At 44.8% G+C, this 24,860-nt stretch overlaps 1 protein-coding gene across 1 annotated transcript in view; it reads right to left on the bottom strand.

Annotated features, from left to right (window-relative positions):
- Positions 1-24,860, bottom strand: part of LOC110503540 (glutamate receptor ionotropic, kainate 4-like) — a 425,725-nt gene that overhangs the window by 9,491 nt on the left and 391,374 nt on the right. Inside the window, exons 13-19 of the mRNA XM_036961231.1 lie at positions 17,197-17,400; positions 13,427-13,540; positions 7,075-7,184; positions 5,967-6,140; positions 4,550-4,715; positions 3,570-3,795; positions 2,779-2,907 (exon numbers count right to left, since the gene is read on the bottom strand). Of these exons, the coding sequence (XP_036817126.1) occupies positions 2,779-2,907; positions 3,570-3,795; positions 4,550-4,715; positions 5,967-6,140; positions 7,075-7,184; positions 13,427-13,540; positions 17,197-17,400 (1,123 nt within the window). The remainder of the gene's footprint in view (positions 1-2,778; positions 2,908-3,569; positions 3,796-4,549; positions 4,716-5,966; positions 6,141-7,074; positions 7,185-13,426; positions 13,541-17,196; positions 17,401-24,860) is intronic.

Below are 24,860 nucleotides of genomic sequence, written 5' to 3'. Positions count from 1 at the left end.
AATTTAATTGATTGGACATTATTTGGAAAGGCATCACACCTGTCTATATAAGTTCCCACAATTGACAGTGCATGTCAGAGCAAAAACCAAGTCATGAGGTCAAAGGAATTGTCTGTAGAGCTCCGAGACAGGATTGTGTTGAGGCACCAAAACATGTCTGCAGCATTGAAGGTCCCTAACAACACAGTGGCCTTCATCATTCTTAAATGGAAGAAGTTTGGAACCACCAAGACTCTTCCTAGAGCTGGCTGCCCGGACAAACTGAGCAATCGGGGGAGAATGGGCTTGGTCAGGGAGGTAACCAAGAACCCAATGGTCACTCTGACAGAGTATCACAGTTCCTCTGTGGAGATGGGAGAACCTTCCAGAAGGACAGCCATCTCTGCAGCACTCCACCAATCAGGCCCAGATGTGCAGCAACGCTACCCATCAAACCTGACAGAGCTTGAGAGAATCTGCAGAGAATTGGAGAAACTCCCCAAATACAGGTTTGCCAAGCTTGGACCGTCATACCTAAGAAGTCTTGGGACTGTAATCACAGCCAAAGGTGCTTCAACAAAGTACTGAGTAAAGGGCCTGCATACTTACAGTATCAGACAAAAGTTTGGACACACCTACTCATTCAAGGGTTTTTCTTTATTTTACTATTTTCTACATTGTAAAATAATAGTGAAGACATCAAAACTATGAAACAACACATGGAATCAGGCAGAAATGCAAAAGTGTTAAACAAATCAAATTATTCAAAGTAGCCACCATTTGCCTTGATGACAGCTTTGCACACTCTTGGCATTCTCTCAACCAGCTTCATGAGGTAGACACCTGGAATGTATTTCAATTAACAGCTGTGCCTTGTTAAAAGTTAATTTGTGGTATTTCTTTATTCTTAATGTGTTTGAGCCAATCAGTTGTGTTGTTACAAGTTAGGGGTGGTATGCAAAAGATGGTAAATCTATTTGGTAAAATACCAAGTCCATATTATGGCAAGAACAGCTCAAATAAGCAAAGAGAAATGACAGTCCATCATTACTTTAAGACTTGAAGGTCAGTCATTTCAAGAATTTTGAAAGTTTCTTCAAGTGTAGTTGCAAAAACCATCAAGCACTATGTTGAAACTGGCTCTCATGAGGACCGCCACAGGAAAGGAAGACCCAGAGTTACCTCTGCTGCAGAGGATACGTTCATTAGAGTTACCAGCCTCAGAAATGGCAGCCTAAATTAATGCTTCAGAGTTCAAGCAACAGTAACATCTCAACATCAACTGTTCAGAGGAGACTGCGTGAATCAGGCCTTCATGGTTGAATTGCTGCAAAGAAACAACTACTGAAGGACACCAATAATAAGAAGATACTTGCTTATGCCAATAAACATGAGCAATGGACATTAGACCGGTGGAAATCTGTCCTTTGGTCAGATGAGTCCAATTTTAAGATTTTTGGTTCCAACCTCCATGTCTTTGTGAGACGCAGAGTAGGTGAACGAATGATCTCCACACGTGTGGTTCCCACCATGAAGCATGGAGGAGGAGTGATGGTGTGGGGGTGATTTATTTGAATTCACTTAACCAGCATGGCTACCACAGCATTCTGCAGTGATATGCCATCCAATCTGGTTTGCGCTTTGAAAGACTATAATTTGTTTTTCAACAGAACAATAACCCAACACACCTCCAGGCTGTGTATGGCCTATTTGACCAAGAAGAAGAGTGATGTAGTGCTGCAGCAGATGAACTGGCCTCTACAATCACCTGACCTCGACCCAATTGAGATGGTTTGGGATGAGTTGGACTGCAGAGTGAAGGAAAAGCAGCCAACAAGTGCTCAGCATATGTGGGAACTCCTTCGAGACTGTTGGAAAAGCACTCCAGGTGAAGCTGGTTGAGAGAATGCCAAGAGTGTACAAAGCTGTCATCAAGGCAAAGGGTGGCTACTTTGAGGAATCAAAAATCTAAAATATATTTTGATTGGTTTAACACTTTTTTGGTTACTACATGATTCCATATTTGTTATTTCATAGTTTTGATGTCTTCACTATTATTCTGAAATTTAGAAAAAAGTAAAAACAAAGAAAAATCCTTAAATGGGTAGGTGTGTCCAAAATTTTGACTGGTATTGTATGTAAATGTGATATTTCATTTTTTTTGTTTTGCTTTGTCATTATGGGCTATTGTGTGTAGATTGAGCGGAGGAAAAAAACTATTTAATCTATTTAAGAATAAGGCTGTAACGTAACAAACTGTTGAAAAAGTCAAGGGCTCTTGAATACTTTCCCGAATGCACTGTATATACACACACATGCCCATGCCCACGACCCCACACACACATACACACTTTATTTGAATCCATCAATCAAATTTACAAAAAATGGATCCAAACATTTCAAAGGTCCCTGTATGCATGGCACTCAATGGTACAGAAAGCACCTCCTCCAGACAGTGAGGCTGCCCACGACAGCTGAAACAAAGCAGTACCTAGCCAATTGCTGTGCCCTAGTTTTTGTCAGGCCCACAATCTGGAGGCCACGCACTGCAATCCTGTGTACGTGACTGCCAAATATCAGCACCACCACCTTGCTCCTACACCCGAGTCTGTCCAAGCGTGCCACGAGGGGCTGGGATTTAAGCACGCACGTACGCACACACGCCCACACACCATAGTCAGCATCACAGTGACCCTGACACTTAACCAGTCTAAATAGGGTGAGTAAGATGAAAGGGGGAGGACAAGGGGGAAGGATGGATGGCTAGAGAGAGAATGAAAGATGGAGGGGTGAAGGCACCTTTGGCACGGTGATCCTCCTCCTTTGGACACTTGCCACCATCCCACCATTTCCTCTTCAGGATCTCTAGACGGTTGTCTTCTTGCAGCTTGAGGATGGCAAGGTCAAACTCATCCCGGTACACTGACCCTGAGGAGGAACAGCCGAATGCACAGAGGGTCACAGCCCTGCAAAGACCATCTCGTCAATGAGTGAACATATAGTTAAATTCCTGGAAAGTTTCCTGTAGCATGTGTTTTTATGCATTATGATGAGTGCAGTTTACAAGTGCTAGTCTATATATGTGAGTGCGTAAACGTAATCTTCCTATGACCTATGATTTGTAACCTTCCTATGACCTATGACACTGTATTCTGAGGCAGTGTTTCTAGGCTAGGGGTTTCTGGGGAACGGTTTGGGTAACACTTTTCAAAGACAAAGACCAACGCATTTGTTGGTTTGACTTTGAACAATGAAATATAGATTATTCAAGCAAACTCCAGTCCACACCAAGAGTGGCTTTAAATAATTTCACTCATTCCAGTTTGCTCCACTTTTCATGGACTTTGAAACCGAGGTAGTGACAGCATTTCCTTTTCATAAACACTGCACTAAGGACAGCGAACAGAGAAAACCCATACATTTGGCAAAAAGATGCCCGCTACAGTTAGCGTCGTGTAAATGATGTCTCTTCTCTTACCCACTGCGATGCCGATGTATCCAACAGGCCTATCCGGGTGAGGTTACAATTGATACTCTCTCCTCCTGCCCACCCACCCCTCCTTTTCCTCCATCCCCTTCCCACCACTTACCCACTGGCATGCCGATGCCATAGCCCTTGGTGTCCAGCAAACCTCCTATCTGGGTGAGGTTACAGTTGCGCTGCCGGTAGTACTCGTTCATGGTGCTCTCTAGCAGGTAGGCATAGTTGGAGTTGACCACGCGGGCGATGCCCTCCTCCGTGCTCTTCACAAACACACTGGGCTGCTTGGAGTGCATGAAATTCCACATGCGCTGGTACGTCTGGTAGCGCGAGTTCTATGATATAGGGGGACATGTCATAGAAGCACGGTCAGATTTCAATTGCTACATTTTTTATTGAACCTTTATTTAACTAGGCAAGTCGTCTAAATAGTCACTTATTTACAATGACGGCCTACTCCGGCCAAGTCCGGATGATGCTGGGCCAATTGTGCTCCGCTGTTATGGGACTGCCAATCACAGCCGGATGTGATACAGCCTGGATTCAAACCAGGTACTATAGTGACACCTCTTGCACTGACATGCAGTACCTTAGACTGCTGTGCCACTGGGAGCCCAATATGGTCTGATCTGAGGGCTGAGGGCATGCTTTGAGCTCTGGAATCTCATAGGAATCTAAAGGAGAGAGATGAGCTCCCTCTCTCTCTGATTCTCCCTCTCTCTTTCTGTCTTTGTCTCTGTCTTTCTCTCTTGGTCCCTCTCTCTGTCTTTCTCCGTCTCTCTCTGTCGTTCTCTCCCCCTCTCTCTTTCTCTTTGACAGGTGAAACCCTGCTTTGTGGCCAACTACATAGACAGACAGGGAAAGTCAGTGGCTGACCCACACTGCCTATCTCTCCAGGTGCAGCACTGAGCTTTCCTTCAGGGGGAAGAGGATATTGACAATCAGACAGGAAACAGATAAGTCATGGTCAGTGGAGACGGAGAGGGGGACAGACAGTGAGGTGACAGGGTCTAAGATAAGATCAGTGACAGGTCATCTATTATGGTGGAGGGGGCCGTGTGTGTGTGTCCATGTGTGTGTGCCCTTCACCTGGAAGAAGGTCATGGTGGAGCCCCCGTGCATGGTGCCGTACTCGATGGCCGTCTGGTCAGCCAGGTCGTCCACTGACTCGATGGGCACCTCCATCCTCTGGACAGTGAGGAAGGCAGCCAGGTTGGCCGTGTAGGACGAGATGATGATCAGGGTGAACGCCCACCTGGAGGGACAGCGGGAGCAGCAGTCAGACGTACCGACTGGGACCACCTCAGAGGTACAGTATCAGCTATAGACTCACACAGACTACCACAGAGGTACAGTATCAGCTATAGACTCACACAGACTACCTCAGAGGCACAGTATCAGCTATAGACTCACACAGACTACCTCAGAGGTGGAGTATCAGCTAGAGACTCACACAGACAACCTCAGAGGTACTGTATCAGGTATAGACTCACACAGACTACCTCAGAGGTACAGTATCAGCTATAGACTCACACAGACTACCTCAGAAGTACAGTATCAGCTATAGACTCACACAGACTACCTCAGAGGTACAGTATCAGCTATAGACTCATACAGACTACCTCAGAGGTACATGATCAGCTATAGACTCACACAGACTACCTCAGAGGTACAGTATCAGCTAGAGACTCACACAGACTACCTCAGAGGTACAGTATCAGGTATAGACTCACACAGACTACCTCAGAGGTAGAGTATCAGCTATAGACTCACACAGACTACCTCAGAGGTACAGTATCAGCTATAGACTCACACAGACTACCTCAGAGGTACAGTATCAGCTATAGACTCACACAGACTACCTCAGAGGTAGAGTATCAGCTATAGACTCACACAGACTACCTCAGAGGTAGAGTATCAGCTATAGACTCACACAGACAACCTCAGTGTCTACCAGGTATACTGTGCCTTCTGTCACCCTGAAGATGGCACAGTGACGCTGAAACGTTGGTGTTTTCTTACCCAATAAATGAATGTGAGGTTATTCATATACAGTGTGCTACTCTTTGTTTTTATAGCTTACCAGGTATAGACTCACACACAGACTACCTCGGCGGCACGGTATCAGGTATAGTATCAGACTCTGCGTTTTCCATGACCACGTGACCTGAATAGGAAATACTCAGGGCCAAGATGGCAGGCTAATTGGAGCACCGGCACACAAATTACATGATCAAAATGTTACTTTGATATCCCTGAAACCGCAGTAGAGAGGTCAAGGCCACGGGCTACAAGTACGGTTCAGGTCTGCAAGATAGTGTGGAAGTTTCGAGACGGATACACATGCAGTATGCATACAAGTGTCTAAGTGTGACTGAATGAGTACACTATTACCCTTTTCCACACTACTGCGCCAAACCGAGCGGTACCTTGGTTATACATCCACCATAGTTGCTGGAACTGTGCTGGGAAGGAGAATGTGAGAATCATTTTTTATTGTACTCACCATACTCCACTGACGCAGCGCGTGGAGAGGGCGCGGGGGGCGATGGTGGACCCCTGCTGCATGAACCCCCCCACGGGGAACCAGAAACTGTTGCCCAGCGAGTATTGGTTGATGAGGAGGTTACAGCGCCCCTTCAAGCAGGGGTGGGGATTGTACCACTCGTAGGGGGTGAGTCTAAACAGACACGCAGACACACAGACATGAACGCAGGCACACAGTGAGAGAAATTAGAGGGGGGGGGGGAAACAACAACTGAAACAGTCAGCGAAGCACAAAGTAATCTTGAATCCCATGAGGTGGTGTAACGTGGTTTTCAGTCCCCCTGGGTCAGCTGGTATACACTCCCATACACCTGCTTCTGTCTGCTGTGAGTGAAAGCAGCCTTATAAGCTACTAAATATGCAGCATTGAGCTGCCATGACAGCTTCCGGTATATTACCGTGTTTGTAGGATGATCCAAGTTCTAAAAACCTGTCATTAATTTAATGCATGCTTCGACCACAGGCAAATCTTCAAGGGGAAAACATAATGCAGAGCGGTACAAGGGTAACACTGTATTTAGCTTCCTTCAACATACAAACGAGTAAAGAATAATTGACCTTTGGCAACCCCTCCTCTCAGAGTGTCTCATTACAGCTGTTGTGTCGCTGTCACTTTTCAGTGGGAGGTTGTTTTCTTGTATTGTTGCTTTTTAAATGTACCAAATGTTTCTTTCAGGTACAGTCACATGACATCAACATGTAATCAAGATGGTTCCACTTCCATCAACTTGAGAAAGGTGTCCCCCCCACACTCTTTTTTCACAGAAATGGAATGACTTATTTACACAATAAATACATACATACATTATGACATCAAGGGGTTGTTGCCTGCTACCCAAATAATCTCTCCTTCCTCCTGAAGTGTGCACTCGTTCACTACTCCATGGGCTATAGGGAATTCCCATATACCAGTAATTTCCTTTCAAATCCATGAACAAGTGCACAACTCGGGAGAAAGGAGAGACGATTGGGACGGAACACACAGAGTTGTACTGTATATGACACGTCAGTTCCTCCAAAGCACCAGCAGATGTCAATGTGGAGCTGAGAGGAGTTGGAGAACGCACCTGGCAACCAGAAAAAGCACACAGCTGACTGCCAGGTAGGCTAGCAGCATGAAGAGCCACACCCCAGGGGAGAAAGGGTCTAGGAAGGAGAAGTAGCCAGGTCTGCGCCCCTACAACACACCCACACACACGGAGAGAGAGAGAGAGAGAGAGAGAGAGAGAGAGAGAGAGAGGTGGTTAGCTGCATTACATATACACAGATACACCCTAAACCAATACATCTGTGTGACCAAGGGTTCCTGTGTTTTCTCGGACTGAGACTCCGAGACATGGAGCTATATGCCTCAGGTCTAGATTTACTACTGGGAGATTTATCAGCCTGAGTTTTGTATAGAGCTAATTCATACTGCTTAATTATCTAGCACCGATGGCCATTGTCCACAAAATGAAACCAATTACGTCTGAAATAGAGCTGTGGGAAAATGCATGGTTGAAATTGACCGCAGAAGGCCAGCGCAGTAGCTAGGGGCAATTACATTATCTTCAATGGAGATGGAGAAACTCAAAGCAGTCCAGTCCATCAAAGACAAGAACTGTAAGGAAGGACCTGGTGTTTTTAGGGGCAACAGCACAGCTATGTAGGTTATCGGATTAACTTGAAGTGATCAAACAGCTTATTGTAAGAGCAGGCCTATTCTTATGACATATTCTTAACACAGTGAGGCCACATTTGTTATGCAACATGCATCATCAATTCACCAAAACGACAATCCCCTTGATAATAAGCCATACAACATACATCCAATACAAATGCCCCCCCCCCCCAAAAAAAAATATATTTTGTGTGCGGCGAGCGGATAGGATTTAAAGGTCATAAACCATTCTAAATGATGAATTAATGCGTAATTAGGCCTGGATGAGGCCGGATATTCAGTAATGTGTCTGTAATCACTCCCATATTAGTGTAATTGAGCAACATAGGAGTGGAGCTGGAGATTTCTAATTAGAGTAGGGAGAATTAGGACTGTCTGAAGAGCCTAATGCTACCAGCTGATGGTGGCCTGCCTTCTGAAAATTATCCATTTATGGTGCCAGCATCAATGTATTCTCTGATAAGGGACTCTGTAATGGTACTCAAACTGGTCAGAGGCCATTATAGTGTCAGAGAGAGTCTTGAAACGAGAAAGGGTAGTGTGTGTGAATCTTCTTCGAGGATGTGACCGCCAGGTTCAAACCCGGGTCTCCTAAGACAAGACTGTCTTAGCCCACTGAGTTAACGCCGAGGCATTGTAAACCACCTCCGTTACAAAGGCAGGACGTACAGTAAAACGGCATGCCTATAACAGCGCAATGCAGTGACAACTCCTGCAGAATAAGAAACCACACGGCAAAAAGTAACTAGGTGAGGGTTGTGCTGACGCGATCCAATCTGGTGCCAAGTGAAGTGAGCGTTTTGTTTACAGCGCTTACTCCATTTAATTCCCTGTTTAGTTGCCACTAAGAGGCCATTACGAAAGAGCAGAGCTGTTGAGGAATCAGCACAACACCAGCAGATGGTGTAGTGAAAAGATCAGAGAGAGAGAGAGAGAGAGGGATGGATGGAGAGAGAGAGAGAGAGAGAGAGAGAGATGGATGGAGAGAGAGAGAGAGAGAGAGAGAGAGAGAGAGAGCGAGAGCGAGAGAGGGGGAGGGAGATCATGAGAGGAAGAGGTAGAGAGAGAGAGGAAGAGAAAGCGAGATGGGACATGTTGTTCACTAATCTCTACTGTGATATGAATGTTTAAGGAGGTAGAGAGGGCATTGGGCTGTGTGATATACAATAACACTATGAAGTGAGCTCAACTTTCAAGAAGTAACGTTGGTACATAAGAACAAAAACATAGCCACACCTGAAGTAATGGAAACAGTTGCCTAGGAGAATCAAAAATGAAAGACCAGAGTCAAAGGGACTGACAAAACGAAGGTCTGTGTGACCAAACTATAGTTTTATGATGTTATACCTTAGAAGTGATATAGTAGTGTGTTTGTATTCTCTTGGCATTCCTATCAAGTATGGCTCGGCCAACCATTATATTTACTTGTGTAAAGCCACTGAGCATTTTCTCCTCTCGTCCTGTATGTGACAGTAGCTCATTCTCTGTGGCCCTCCAGATATCTCAGCAAAGCAGTGCTAAAACCCTTTAACAAACAGCTCAACCGGGCAATTGAGCTAATGTTGACAACCATTTCTAAATTCAATTAAACATATTCATTTTGTTTGGCATATTCTTTTAGTTAAAGGATCATGTGGTTTTCATTATCGGACTGAAACACCCATTCAAATATGGCTGAAAACCAGGAAGTGAATGTGCGCAAAATCGAACGTCATTTACTACCATTTTTTTGTGTTAATTATGTGCACAATGGGAAATGACAAGGTTGTAAAATGTTGCTGACCTCTAAAACACCATTTAAGAATGATACTTAGATATTGTTGTTTTCCAATTTTATGCTCTACCAGGCAGTTGAGTTGGACTATAGACAAATATTATGAGACTTCGTCTGTGCAAATACAGAAATCCTTTCACACCTATATCATTATTTACTCTCTGCCTGTTATCTTCAATATGTTTCACAATATCATTCAGTACATGTAATTTTACTGGTATTCTAAACATATAAACTGTAAATGCGTGAATTTACATGAATTTGAATATTCATATTTTGACACAAATATGTATATAAAGTCAATTAATGTATAATCTTTTTATGATGTAAAAAGTCTATGCAAATTTTAAGACAAATTGAATTTACTCTAATGTTTGCTATGCATTATTTATCGAAGTTTATGTCATGCAAACAAAAATTTGCAATTTATGGCCTCTATTGAGGCTAAATACACATCTTTTGCAGAACAATACTTTTCCTGATATTTTTTTCTTGGTGTGCCAGTTAAAGGGTTAAGTTGTTAACATGTTATTCTGTGTGTGTGTGTGTGTGTACTGGGTGATGGAGGGAGGGAGGGAGGTAGGTAGGTTTTATTTCTTCTCAAATAGGAGAGAGAGCCCGCTCATGCTGTCAGGAAGCTCTCTGAGGTGCCAGTCATCCTCACTGATCTGTAGTCAAGGTGGGCATCACGACCGGTGAAGGCAGCTCCGAGCACAACGGGTATTTTTTTGGTAAAACTTTACTTGAAGCCTGCACGTATACTGGTTTATTACTTGTTATATGCAAGTATGCGCCTATGATTTATTAAGCGGATTATCATATGTAATGGCTCAATTTTTTTTCTCCCAGGACTGTTACCACTTGACTACGGGCTCTGCACTGTACAACAGGTCTCTGACTGTATTCATGGCTGTATCCACGCATGCATGGCACTCTGACTGGATAGGAAGGTCTTTATTGGACATGAGCCTTTATAGAGTGTAATTATCATCATCATCCCATCAAATGGAGAACCGGGGGAGGCGCCGGTTGTGACAACTGCCTCATTGCCCGTGTTGGTTTTACAAGCAAATCCAAACAATCAGAAATGAAGCGTTATACAAACCCCTCTCCCCGTGGGCTCCACTTTGTGTTAAGTGGCGGGATATAAGACCTTTAGCACCGAGTTTCTAAACCCAGAGGCGCAACATCGCGAGACTTCCGGGAACGCTTAGGAAGCAGACCAGGCTGGGGTTTGAGAAGCCAATGAGAGAAGTGAAAACTTCATCCTTAGTTGTTACATTTCTCAAAATCTAATGGCACAACCTAAGATTCGAGCCAATGTCTTAAGTAGTTGAACTTGTTATTACTCCAACCTCGTGAAAGTGACAAACTGACATGTTTTCATTTTTGTCAAAAACGACTTTATATCAATGGCATGCCTTTTGATTTGACGGCCAGCACAAGTGCAGTTCGAAACGGGACGACTGTTAGAACCGATGACGTGTTTCTGCGCGTGAGCTTAGCTAGCCAATGTCCACATGACAATGTCCACATGACATTGCCTACAAGTGTGATCGGGGACTTCTATTGGAGAAGCAGTTTCTTCCTATCTTCATACTGTACTGTCTTTGCCTTTAGTGAGTGAGGTCACGTTCAAGGATTTCACCAACATATCTTCCTCCCTCCCCTTATTGTCATTCCCCACGCATTCAACCTGGGAGGGAGGTGTGACTGCACTACAGAAACACACGGCGTGAAGGAGAGTAACCCGTTTTTTTTCCAAACGCCAGCTCCCTTGAGAGATGCATGCCTATTTGTGGTCCGCCACTCACATCGCTGTTATTGCGGTCTCTGTGACTACGGAGGTGGAGGTGTTCTGTTTATGTGGCGAGGGGGGGGGGGGGGGCTGCTGATTGGCCTGCCGTCCCAGATTCCCTCAGTGCTCTCTCTCGCAGGATGTCTGGGGAAGCTGAGAGGGAGAGGGCAGGCGGGGAAGATGGAGGTTGGGGCGAGATTGGAGGGGGACAGACACACACAATCAGGATCCCAGTGCCACACTCCCACAGGGCAGCTTGTGACACCACTCCCCTCTATACCAACCCTCTAATTAACTTGTGGATCTAATTAGGTTTCTAATCTCCATACGCAACCCTCAATACTCTTTCTCTCTCTCTCTCTCCATTTCTCTCTTTTGATCTCTCTGTCTGTTTCTGTCTTTACTACTACTACTAGGAAGGAGGGACTGGTGGAAAGATGTGCTCAGAACATAGAAGTAGGGGATTATGAGAAAGGGTGTTTGATGAAACAAGTGTACAGATTGGTGGAGTGGTCTGTCTCGGAGTATACTCCAACATGGAGACATGAAGGGTAATCAAAAGAGGACCATCCCAAAACACTTTATAAAACCAGTTCATCAAGATAAGCAAAAAGAGATTAAGAACACACACACACACACACACACACACACACACACACACACACACACACACACACACACACACACACACACACACACACACACAGTTGGGGTGCACTGTGGACAGAAAGAGATTAAACAGTAGTAGGCAGGGCCAGACTAACGCATTTGGGGCCCCGGGACATCTACCTCCAGGGGCACATGCTCTGCATGCCCATTCGGTAATCCGGCCCTGGTATTAGGCCAATTCTACAGCCATGCAGCAGGTAATTAAACCTCAAAGGGCTTCTCTATTTTTCTCCATTTTCCATTGTTATTGACCAGGCTGAGAATTTCAATTAAAGTCTGAAATAAGTAGCGGGGCCCTTGTAGAAATCACAGCATCAGAAATCAATAGCTAGTGGATTAAACCTAAACAAGTGCAGTCACAGAAATTCTAATATTGAATGGCGGCGCTGGATCCTGTGGAGACCTAAGAGATTGCCAAGGGGCGCTGGGAAGGAGTGAGTCCTGGGTAGAGAGATGAAGAGAGAAGGAGACACCAGGGACATGTACTGTGTAAAGACTCCAGACAGATAGACAGAGAGTCAAGAGTGAAATCAGTGCAGCAGACTCTCACTCTTTGTAGTTAGTTTCTTCCGCCCTTCACTCCTGACCTTAAGCGGTCGAGGCTCCACATCTCTCTCTGCCAGTTACCTTACGCATGCTCTTCATCCCATCCCTCTATCCTTCCCCCTCCCTGTCCCTCTTGTCTGTGCCCGCCTGGTTAGGACAGTGGGAGTGTGTGTGTCAATATTGAGCTGCAATGTGTGCGGGCTTCTCCTTTCCTCCTCCACGCCGCGTCCGCTTGCAGGAACACACCAATGAACACGTTCCAACGCGTCAGCAGTAGCAGCAGCAGCCTGCCGCAGAGGTGATATGGCAGCCCACTTAACACTGCACCTGCTGCTATCGATTCATTCAACCAACTGTTGGTCCAATGGAGCCTTTCTCCTGGCAGCTGCACCTATTAGCACCAAGGAAAGGGGAGGGACGCAGACGGGGGTGGGGGGGGGGGACAGGGAGGACAGGTGCGGCTGTGAGTAAACGCTCTACCGGGACGCCACATTAATGTTTTTACACACCGCCGCTTGGTCCAAAGTGGCTCCATCCGGCCGGTGGCCAGCGGAGAGACCAGTGTGTCAGCTTAGGTTTGGGGGAAGGCCTTTGATTAATGGTTGGCTGGTGTTAAAACACAGAGACAATCGTATTGAATTTCCACAACTGTTGCCTGGGTCTTGTTCTATACGCAGGGGTCAGGGCTATTATTGGTGCGAATTAGATCCCAGTCACAAACAGAGAAGAAGTGGGAATGGGAATGAAAGAAGTCCATTTATCAGGTCGATTCACACCCGCATATCACGGAGCAGAGCACACCATCTGTTACTCTGGCAGAGGTAGAGAGAGGAGAGGGATGTAGTGGGAGGAGGAGAAGGGGCTGAACGGGCTCCCAGACAGAGGCTGATGATTGGTCGCTAGCTGTTTGTAGGGTTCAGGGGTCAGCCAGGTTGTTTTGTAGGGGTCAGAGAGGTCAGAGGTTAGTCTTACCAAGTGCACACGGTACATGATGCTGATTCCCAGAGTCATAAAAGGCTTGGAGAAATCGATAACCTTCTCCCTCTCTGCGGTGATGGTGAGCCCCGCTACGGCCAGGTCCGCTTTCTGGAATAGACACGCACACACACACCACCCATTCAGATATGCACAGATAGGTACATCTACAGTAACAAAGGTTGGGTTGTGGTGGTGGAAAATGCATGGAAAGTTAAATGAAATAGTAAGTAGGCTACTGGTGTAATTCCACTCCTACTGTGCTGCCATTGTTGTCTGTGACGCCTAGTCTGCCAGCAGTGTGTAGCATCATTGGCTTTGTGTCTGAAACCTGACTCATGCAGGGCACCAGGGAGAACAGAGTGTAGAACAGAGGGGGGGGGGGGGGGGGGGGGGGATACATCCCAAATGAAACCCTATTCACTATGTAGTGCACTACTTCTGAGCAGGATCCAGTGCACTATATAGGGAATAGGGTGCCAATGTCTTTTTCAAGCTGGCGAAGAGCAGATTGTTATGACAAATCACTTGACACAGCAGCCAGTTAGCCAGCTAGGCTGAGCCGGCCAGCCAGCCAGCCAGCCAGTGCTACTCGGCATGGTAGGGCTGTGAAGGTGGCTGCTCGATCCCAGTATTCATCCGACACTGCAAAGTGCATCTGCAAGAGATTTTCATCTCCCCAGGACCCAGTGCAACCCTTCGCTGCTCTTTGTCCTTTGCAGTTGGAAAATAAGAGGATTGTCAGAGCTCAACTCTAAATGAGAGGAGAGCCTGCCTGCTTACAGCCTGCCTGGTTACAGTGTCGGTCCAAGTGAGTATCCCCCTGTTAACTTGGCTAGAAGGCCCTGTTCAAAAGAATCAGTGGAAATATTTTGCTCTGATAGCACACCCATCATCAGTTAGGGCCATGCCATCATTGGCACAGTGCACGTTGACACACTAAATAAAATTGCCTAGCAAACAACTTTGGACCAATCAAGAAGAAGAACTTTGAGATACAGTATATAGACAGTACTGGAGTATAGCTGTAGGCAGAGATAATTTGTAGAGAGACAAGCAGAAGGTTTTAGCGTCAAGGCTAGCCCTGGGTCTTGTTATGTGGTAATGTACCCTGTCAGGTGGGTATCATACACCTTTCACTGTAGGTGGACCTATGAGGGACTCTGGCTATCATATGCCTTTGCCTTGATCTGAGCGCAGCAGTTGAGAACACAGAGAGAGAGAGAGAGAGAGAGAGAGAGAACGAGAAAGAGAGGGAGAGAGAGAGAGAGAGAGACAGAACGAGAAAGAGAGAGAGAGAGAGTGACAGAACGAGAAAGAGAGAGAGAGAGAGAGAGAGAACGAGAACGAGAAAGAGAGAGAGAGACAGAACGAGAAAGAGAGAGAGAGAGACAGAACGAGAAAGAGAGAGAGAGAGAGAGAGAGAGAGAGAGAGACAGAAAGAGAGAGAGAGAGAGAGAGCGAGAGAGAGAGAGAGAGAGAGAGAGAAGTGGTGGCTTTTCACACGAGCTTCACTCTGTTTGAGTACAGGTCCCTGGAGGAGTTGACCAATCCTGTCCAGAATAACTTGAACAGCAAAAACAGAGCTCAATGGCGAAAGTTCTGGAAGGCTTTTTAGTGGTCGTTTTACAGTGTTTTCACCGACAACAACTCTGAATGAACGCGCAAAACCAAGCATTTAGCCAACTCCCAGCCAGCCCGAAAGCAACAACATAAAGTATCTCGGCAAAAAAACTCAACAAAAGAAAGAAGTCACTCCATATTAATGCACCTATTGAATATTAATATTGATTACTGGAAGCTAACAGCTATTGAAAAGTGTGTGGAGAGAGAGAGAAAGCACACGGTATAAAGTCAGCTTTTAAATAATGCATCGTTGTATTCTTTCCCCATGCCACCACACTTGTTTCCACTTTCGCTCAAACATAAGATGGTGCCCTGGAAAAAAGCGAGATAGGAAAAGAAAATCAAAGCCGTCCCTACGGCTGCTGAATAATGCATTGAGTTAGAGGTTCCCCACTGTACGTGGCATTTCATCTTCCCGGTAGGACTTTGCCTCCGTCTCTATGGCTACTTAAAGTAAAGCCCCCGTCCCCAGCTTGCAAATGAAGCCTGTGGAAAGCTTGTCCATACATTCTCTTCTCTCAGCGTTCGCTCTGCTTTTCTGTGTTAATTCAGTCAGCCGCTATAGGCTAGCTACAGTACAATCTCTCTTCCTTCTTCTCTTCCTCCTCTTCTAACCCCGCCAACTATAACCCAGTCATCCACTAACCCTCTCCTTTCCAGTCTGGGGGTCTTTCCAGAGTGGAGCTCAGAGGCAGGGACTCAGTGACCCCACACCATCCTGCGCTGTCTCCCCTCGACCTTCCCCCTCCCCGACATTCCTTGGTACTCTGTAGCAGCTACTCTGTAGTCTGCATTGTGTAAGGCGCAATTAGACCAAGTTGAGACCTCCTCAAGGTCCCCAAATCAGAACCAACTTGCAGGGGGACAAATGGAGACAATAATACGAGTAGGCATTCCTTTAATTTCCTTAATGGCTTTGCCTTCCATTAGCCTATAGCGAATTAAGACACATAACTTATTAAGGGCTCCCTCACCACCTCCTCAACCCTTCCACTCTATCCCCGGTCTGCGTGAACATCTACAAAAAACACTGGTCAGTGCGACCACACTCTAAGACCAGCAATATAGACCTTTCATTCACAAACAAAATGGTTCAGATGGTTTAGCAGACTGGTTAGCTGGGCCCTTTTAAAGACATGTCTGTGTTGTGAGTGTTTGCTCAAGGGTGACTGGGGCTAATTGAGATTCATTAGGACAGATGAGCTGTATCCGAGTTTGAAGGGTGAACAGAACACAGCCATGGCTGCATCCCAAATGGCACCATGGTCAAAAGTAGTGCACTATAAAGGGAATTGGGCGCCGTTTGGGATGCAGACCCAAGACTCTGTGTCATCTGTTTCAGGCATTATCTGGACTAATTAACAGCCCTGCACCTCCTGTACATCCTTGTTCTCTTCCTCTTCCTCCTCCTCCATCTTTTATCTTTTCTTCTCCTCCTCATCATCATCCTCACATCTCTGCATGGTTACATCCCCTTACTATAGGATGCTCTCAATGTGAAAACATCAATCAATAGCTTTGGGCACTACTTTTCTGGATCACATCACTGGGGACATGTTTTACTACGAGAAACTCAGCCTATCACATATCAGATTAAATATTTTGACCCTGGAGTCTACGGAGACACACTATGCCTGCACACATAATACCCACATATAGGCCCCATACACACTAAAGTTATACAACTCATGCCATGTATTTGGCATAACGGTTGTAATACAACAGAGAGCTTTTCTGTCAAAAATAAGTACACAAGCATTGCGGCGACAGCGCACAATGGTTGTGGACACATTTCTGTGATGACAAACTCTCCATTGTATCATGAACATACAGTATTAGTTGTATCACATCCACGGTGTCAAATCAGTTGTATAACCTGTGCTTGAGAGGGCCACTGGATGTTTGTAGGATGTTATTGGTTTGTTAGGGGTGATTTGGCAGTAATGGCTGTAAATTCATGAATAACATTTGATTAAAGGGCTGATGAATTAGTCTATAGTTCGAGTGGCATTATGCTGTGAAGTGGTAGAAGGGGATAAATGGTAGGTAGATGGGTGGCGATGGAAGTGCCCAGAGTTTTTCCTGGTCAAGTCATATGGTCAAAAAAAATCCTGTTTACTACAGGAAACTGTTGCCCTTACCCTTGAGATGAGCTCTCCCACCATGCCCGTCCAGGTACCGTTGGTCCCAGATACCCCGTACACCCCGTCCCCCACCAGATTGATACAGTACTTGAACTTCAAGATGTCCGCCAGCTCCTTCAGCATGTCCACACAGAAGCCCTCATAGCGCTCGTTCCCTTCCATCTCCTGGTGGTTCGGTCGTAGCATCACGTAAGGGTTCTCCTGCGAATGGACACAGATGTAGCAGAGCACATGTAGAATACCATGATAATGTGACGACCCAACACTTAGCGACCTCGGACCTCTTAGCGTAACGGTTAAGGTGTTGGCTTGACTGTCACTGGATCTGAGTTTGAGTCCCGGTTGGAGTTTCCCCCCGAATTCACAACAATAAACATATCATAGTATATAGTACAGCATAACCTAGTGTAGCATAACATCATCTCAACCTTGACAACTTACCCTTTTTTGAGGTCAAGTTGAAATTAGCATATTGTATGTCTAGACAGTAGACACTATCTCACCAGAGGTAATTTGTTTTAAAGAGGAGCCAATAAGAATATATCTAGGCAACAATTAACTTCACCACCGTACTTGACATGGGAACAAAAGCACTCAGGCACCTGCTACTGTCCTGTCTCTGTCTGGCACCACAGACTGTTTTAAAACTCGCTCTTTCTTAAAGTTTGTTCCTAATTTATGATACATTTTTTCATAATGTTGAGCAAGCAGCTCAATGATTTAAATGTGGGGGGTTAAGAGAGATTTATCAACCAATCTTTGGGCAGCATAAAAAGGGGTTCACATCCTACGCCAAGCCACCTTAGCTAAAAGACTAAATGTGGCTACTGTTTTTGAAGAATGCTTTAATAAAGCATGTATCAAATCTCGAATGCTGTCCTGTGAGGATCACAATGGGTCAGATCAGCTTGGCAATGGTTGACAATAACCAGACCTTCTCTCACTGACAGAAGAGGGGAGGAGGGAGCTGGTGTGGGGGTTTTGACACCTCACACACACCCTGTCATAAATTGGCGAAAGTATTGGCGAAAGGAATGTCCTTTGTTAACATACTGTTTCCCGCCAAAACTTTAACACGGTCAAACGTGAATACTGGAACAATAATTCTAACATAAGAATGTGGGGAATGGTCAGAGGGGAGCTATAGAAAACGAAAGTCATATTGGTTTTCATTTTGTGACGTCATAAAAAATTGTATGGACGAAATACTGTAACTTGGAAAGTATATCCCCTTTATCTATCAAGTTTCCATCCAATACGTTCATATAAAATTGAAAAATTATGAAAGTATTTTTGTGAAGATAGGAATGTGCTTTTAGGAGGCATAATAGATAACTTGCAATCATATATTTTGCACGGTAAGTAGCCACGCCCCTATTGAGAAGAGCGTGTCAGCCTGATGGAACTGTCCTTTTCGACCAGAGTGCTTAAAAGGACTGGCTGACAGTTAACATTTTAGACCAGGAAAGATGGGGAGTTGCAGCCCACGTCTAAAGTGGTTTGAATGCTGAATCTCAGAGACCAGGAAACGTGAGGCGGGAGCTACATGTTTGATATGGTTGGAACTTTGAACCTCAACACGAGGTGAAGAAATAAACACACCTTCCTTTAGAGCAGAGAGACGGCGAGCTGCAGCTCATGTCCATTGTGGTCAGAATCCTGAATACCAACACGAGGGGGAAAACAAGCTCCCCTCTCAGCCAATAACTGAGACAGCTGATTAGATGTCTTCACTCAAATATCTAGAAAATCTAAGTGAGACAATCCTACTATGCTCATCACTAATGGCAACTGTCGACACGGCTGGCTAGCTATCTTCCAGAGTGAATAACAGTACAGTAAGATGGGAAAGGGGAGACCCTTTTCGGACAATCAGAGACATACAGCTTGCCGCTGAAACACCAACAACCTTCCTAAGGAGGGCTGGTTCTGATAGAGATAAACGTTGAAAAAATATATGTAAGTACATGACGGTTTGTGTGCAAACTATATGATTACTGTGAGAATAGTTCTGAAATATATTGACGATAAGTGTATTTTTCTCTCTCTTGCTCCCCATCTCTGTTGTAACAAGCCGTCATATTGTGTCAGTCCACTAGGGACCTTTGTCTCATGTAAAGGGTACATGTTTATTCTGTGTTATTATTTAGTTAGCTAATAAATAAATATTTAAACCTATTTGTGGAGTGCTGAATCATGAGTACGGCTTGGGCTTTTGCAGATGCATGAGGTTATGACTGTTCAGAATGATGATATGATAAGAGGTAATGATTAATAAGATGACTATTGATGTAATTTATTTATTCTAGAGTTTAATTCAGGAGATGGTAACTCTTTAAACAACCTCTTCAGTGGTGCCCAAAATCCTAATAAGTTAATTGTTACATGATTAATTTAATCGGGTAACAATTAAACATAGTTAGTTGATTAAATAAATAACAATTATCAGATTAATGAAAGTAAGTCATGACAATTCACTGTGGTGTTTTTACGGACTGAATACTGTAGTATACTGTAGTATTTACCATTTACTATAGTATAAATACGGTAGTAAAAAAGGAGTAGTATATAGTGTGGCGTACTACAGACTAGCCACCAGGGGGAAACTCGTCGAGGCCTGGTGACAGACGGAGTCTACATCATGCGGCGATGGCTCCCTCTGCTGGACGTGCCAGGTCTTGACGGGCCCTCCTTGCCAGGACGAATTGGGACTGATTGAGACTGGTGAGTAATCAAGGGCCTGATTGCTCACCAACCGTACGAGTCCCATAAAGCTACCAGAAGGGTAGCACAGAGGGGTTTTTCTCATGGAGAGAGGTTCCTTCCGTATAGTCTTCCTCACGGTCAGCAAAAAAATAAATAGAATCCCCCAAAGGAGACAGCAATACCCCGGAACCCAGAAGACGGTAACCTGGAGGAGACTATTCTTTTATTTTTCTTTGTTTTAATAAACACCTATCACACTGAGCTATCACACTTGTGTCCTTGTCTGATCAGTGTAAACGTTTTAATCAAACCCCCTGGTCTGCCACAATACAATAGTAATTACTGTCGTGTTTTTGCAGACTGTAGTATACTGTAGTATTTACTGTAGTGTTTTTGCGGACTGTAGTACAGTATACTGTATCATTTACTGTAGTGTTTTTGCAGACTGTAGTATACTGTAGTATTTACTGTAGTGTTTTTGCGGACTGTAGTACAGTATACTGTATCATTTACTGTAGTGTTTTTGCGGACTGTAGTATACTGTAGTATTACTGTAGTGTTTTTGCAGACATTACTGTAGTATTTAATAAAGTGTTTTTGTTTTATTATCTTTGACATAGAAGAGGGGGACTTTCTCCTTGAGGAAATGCTAAATGCTAAAATAGCACATTTTACATAACCTGTAAGTAGGTAGGACTGGGTTCTGAATGGAGAGTTCAGAGCTTCCTCTCTTTTCTATAACCTGTATGGGACACAATATATGGTCTGTTTGCAGGTTTCTTACGGATGGCACAAATTGGGGTCCTCCGAAACACGACCCTGCCAAGCCACACTGCTTAGCGGCACCAATGTGTTGGAGGAAACACTGAACAGCTGGCGACCGAAGTCAGCGTGCATGCGCCCAGCCCACTAGAGCGCGATGGGACAAGGACATCCCAGCTGGCCAAACCCTCCCCTAACCCGGACGACGCTGGGCCAATTGTGCGCCTTCTCATGGGTCTCCGGGTCGCGGCCAGCTACGACACAGCTCGGGATCAAACCCGGGTTTGTAGTGAGCTTTATACTTAAGTCGAGAGAGAAAAAAACATACTGTCTGATATAGAGAAATATAGATGGAACATAAGGCAAACCGTGAAATAGCTCTGTCATACTCCTATTGGGATGGCGTTTGTGTTGACTGTTGACCGGGAGATGAATTCCTTTCCCAGTACGAAGTGGTGTTCCTCCATTACGACATAAAGTGGAAAACCGGAGACCTCAAAGAGGACGACACATCGCACTGCCACCGACCATCTCGTCACCATGGCAACACCAGTTACTCTACCTGTGGTACTATCGGCCCGGTTTCCTTTACACTTGATTCATTTTATATGGCCTCTCCCCCATTCCATCTCGCTGGAGTTTTCCATGCACGCACCACTTCATGCTAAACTGGTCAGAGAATAGGGATAATAGAATGAGGTGTTTTCCTAGCCTTCTTTGCATCATATCGGAGGTCACTGAATCAGAGCACATTATAATTGTTCCTTTTAGTTGACATACTCATCAGTAGTAGATGGAGGGAGAGAGCGGCGGAAGCATTGAACGTATGCATGCAGGAGAGCTCCTGGACTGCATGATAAAGAAGAAGAGTACAGACAGAGAGAACGAAAGGGGCCTTTCAAGGCCCTGAGTCAGAGCACAGTGACACTCTATAAATGCAAATCCTCTCCATTCATTAACTTATTAAACAGCCACACATGTTACCTTCCTTGCCCTCGAGTTGACACCTCTGCTGTGGTTATGCGGTGCCACGCGGGAAGGCACAATATAAATGCAAATGATGTCATCGCTCGCAGCAGCCTGGTGGTAGAAGCGCTCTACCATTGCAGCCGGACCGCCGCTTTCCCTTTATCCTCCCAAACTAGGGCTTATTAAGGAGTAGTATTTCACGGGCCAGTTTTATATTACACGGCGGGGGTTCAAGAGAGAGAGCTTGGAAACGAATAAACAAACATTCTGGATTCAATTAATAGGTCTCAACACCCCCGGCATCAGAGAGGAGTGGGCCTCTCCGCTTAATTAAACGTGGCCCATCATTTCTCGGCTAGCTCTCCCTCGTTGATTGACGAGTGTGAAACGGAGGCAAAGTAATTCTATATTTATCTCCCCAATAGCCCCCATTATTAGGAGACTCTGTAGAGGTGGGGAAGAACATCCTCGGTTGGTGACCCGGTTAACTACTTCAGCTCATGTATTGATTGGAGATCAAGCTATTCTCAGACCCACTCTCTGGATTGGATGGTTCTGGAGGTACCGTGGGTCTCCACTGAGCTGGGGAAAAAATGCTTTTAGTTTTTATGCCCCAGCTCATGGAATAGCCTTTCAGGTCACCTTGAAGTTGGACTCGCTGGTCTCCTTTGGACAGTTTAGACTGAGTTCAAGGGAGGTGATATGTGAGAGTTATGTTTGTCTGGATATATATTGTTGTATTTAGCCCCTGATATTGTTATTTTACATGATGTTGTATTAAATTGTATTGCATATATGTTCATGTTCGTAGGGCTCCCTTGTAAATTAAACCCCGGTCTCAATGGTGACCCACCCTGTATAAATAAAAGTTTAATAAAAAAAATGATTAAAGAAAACTGCAGAGCATTTTAATTAAGTGCTGGCCCATCAATCATGGTAGTAAAACCCTGACATTAATCAATAATGTGTGTGTGTGTGTGTGTGTGTGTGGGGGGGGGGGGTCTCTCTCTCTATCTCTCCAAGGGAAATAAACAATCAGAAACGAACAGTAAGCATTAAACTCACAAAGGTTTTTAAATAATATATACTATTGGCTCTGTAAAGTGTTGTAGCAAAATGCAAATAGTTGAAGTACGAAAGGGAAAATAAATCGGTAAAATATAGGTTGTATTTATAATGGTGTTTGTGCTCCACTGGTTGCACTTTTCTTGTGGCAACAGGTCACGTCTTGCTGTTGTGGTGGCAAACAGTGGTGTTTCACCTAATATATACAGTGGGGCAAAAAAGTATTTAGTCAGCCACCAATTGTGCAAGTTCTCCTACTTAAAAAGATGAGAGAGGCCTGTAATTTTCATCACTTCAACTATGACAGACAAAATGAGAAAAAAAATCCAGAAAATCACACTGTAGGATTTTTTATGAATTTGCAAATGATGGAGGAAAATAAGTATTTGGTCACCTACAAACAAGCAAGATTTCTGGCTCTCACAGACCTGTAACTTCTTCTTTAAGAGGCTCCTCTGTCCTCCACTCGTTACCTGTATTAATGGCACCTGTTTGAACTTGTTATCAGTATAAAAGACACCTGTCCACAACCTCAAACAGTCACACTCTAAACTCCACTATGGCCAAGACCAAAGAGCTGTCAAAGGATACCAGAAACAAAATTGTAGACCTGCACCAGGCTGGGAAGACTGAATCTGCAATAGGTAAGCAGCTTGGATTGAAGAAATCAACTGTGGGAGCAATTAATAGGAAATGGAAGGCATACAAGACCACTGATAATCTCCCTCGATCTGGGGCTCCACGCAAGATCTCACCCCGTGGGGTCAAAATGAAAAATCCCAGAACCACACGGGGGGACCTAGTGAATGACCTGCAGGGAGCTGGGATCAAAGTAACAAAGCCTACCATCAGTAACACACTACGCTGCCAGGGACTCAAATCCTGCAGTGCCAGACGTGTCCCCCTGCTTAAGCCAGTACATGTCCAGGCCCGTCTGAAGTTTGCTAGAGATCCAGAAGAAGATTGGGAGAATGTCATATGGTCAGATGAAACCAAAAATATAACTTTTTAGTAAAAACTAAACTCGTCGTGTTTGGAGGACAAATAATGCTGAGTTGCATCCAAAGAACACCATACCTACTGTGAAGCATGGGGGTGGAAACATCATGCTTTGGGGCTGTTTTTCTGCAAAGGGACCAGGATGACTGATCCGTGAATGAATGGGGCCAAGTATCGTGAGATTTTGAGTGAAAACCTCCTTCCATCAGCAAGGGGATTGAAGATGAAAGGTGGCTGGGTCTTTCAGTATGACAATGATCCCAAACACACCGCCCGGGCAACGAAGGAGTGGCTTCGTAAGAAGCCAGTCTCCAGATCTCAACCCCATAGAAAATCTATGGAGGGAGTTGAAAGTCCGTGTTGCCCAGCAACAGCCCCAAAACATCACTGCTCTAGAGGAGATCTGCATGGAGGAATGGGCCAAAATACCAGCAACAGTGTGTGAAAACCTTGTGAAGACTTACAGAAAACGTTTGACCTCTGTTATATACCCTTTGTTGGCAATGACAAAGTATTGAGATAAACTTTTGTTATTGACCAAATACTTATTTTCCACCATAATTTGGAAATAAATTCATTAAAAATCCTACAATGTGATTTTCTTTATCATTTTGTCTGTCATAGTTGAAGTGTACCTATGATGAAAATTACAGGCCTCTCTCATCTTTTTAAGTGGGAGAACTTGCACAATTGGTGGCTGACTAAATACTTTTTTGCCCCACTGTATATATATATATATATATGGAGGTTTGGCAGGAGGTTAGGAAGTGCAGCTCGGTTTGAGCTCATTAATGTGTAGTGGGCACATAGCCGGTCTTCTCCTGAGGGAAAATAGGTAGCCGGCAGGTAGCCTAGTGGTTAGAGCGCTGGGCCAGTAACCGAAAGGTTGCTGGATCTAATCCCTGAGCTGACAAGGTAAAAATGGGTAATTCTGCCCCTGAACAAGGCAGATAACCCACTCTTCCCTGGTAGGCTATCATTGTAAATAAGCATTTGTTCTTAACTGACTCTAGTTCAAATAAATACAAATTGTCTGCCTAAGGCAGCCTCTCACGATAGCATTGCCATGCTCATTGAGTCTGTGCATGGTCAAAACTAATTTGGGGTCAGTCACAGTGTATTCTCTGTTTAAGGCCAAATAACATTCCAGTTTGTGCCAT

This window comes from Oncorhynchus mykiss, chromosome 24, assembly GCF_013265735.2.
Source record: "Oncorhynchus mykiss isolate Arlee chromosome 24, USDA_OmykA_1.1, whole genome shotgun sequence".
Taxonomy (NCBI): domain Eukaryota; kingdom Metazoa; phylum Chordata; class Actinopteri; order Salmoniformes; family Salmonidae; genus Oncorhynchus; species Oncorhynchus mykiss.
The sequence above is the reverse complement of the archived record's forward strand: the minus strand, read 5'-3'. Positions and strand labels throughout refer to the sequence as shown.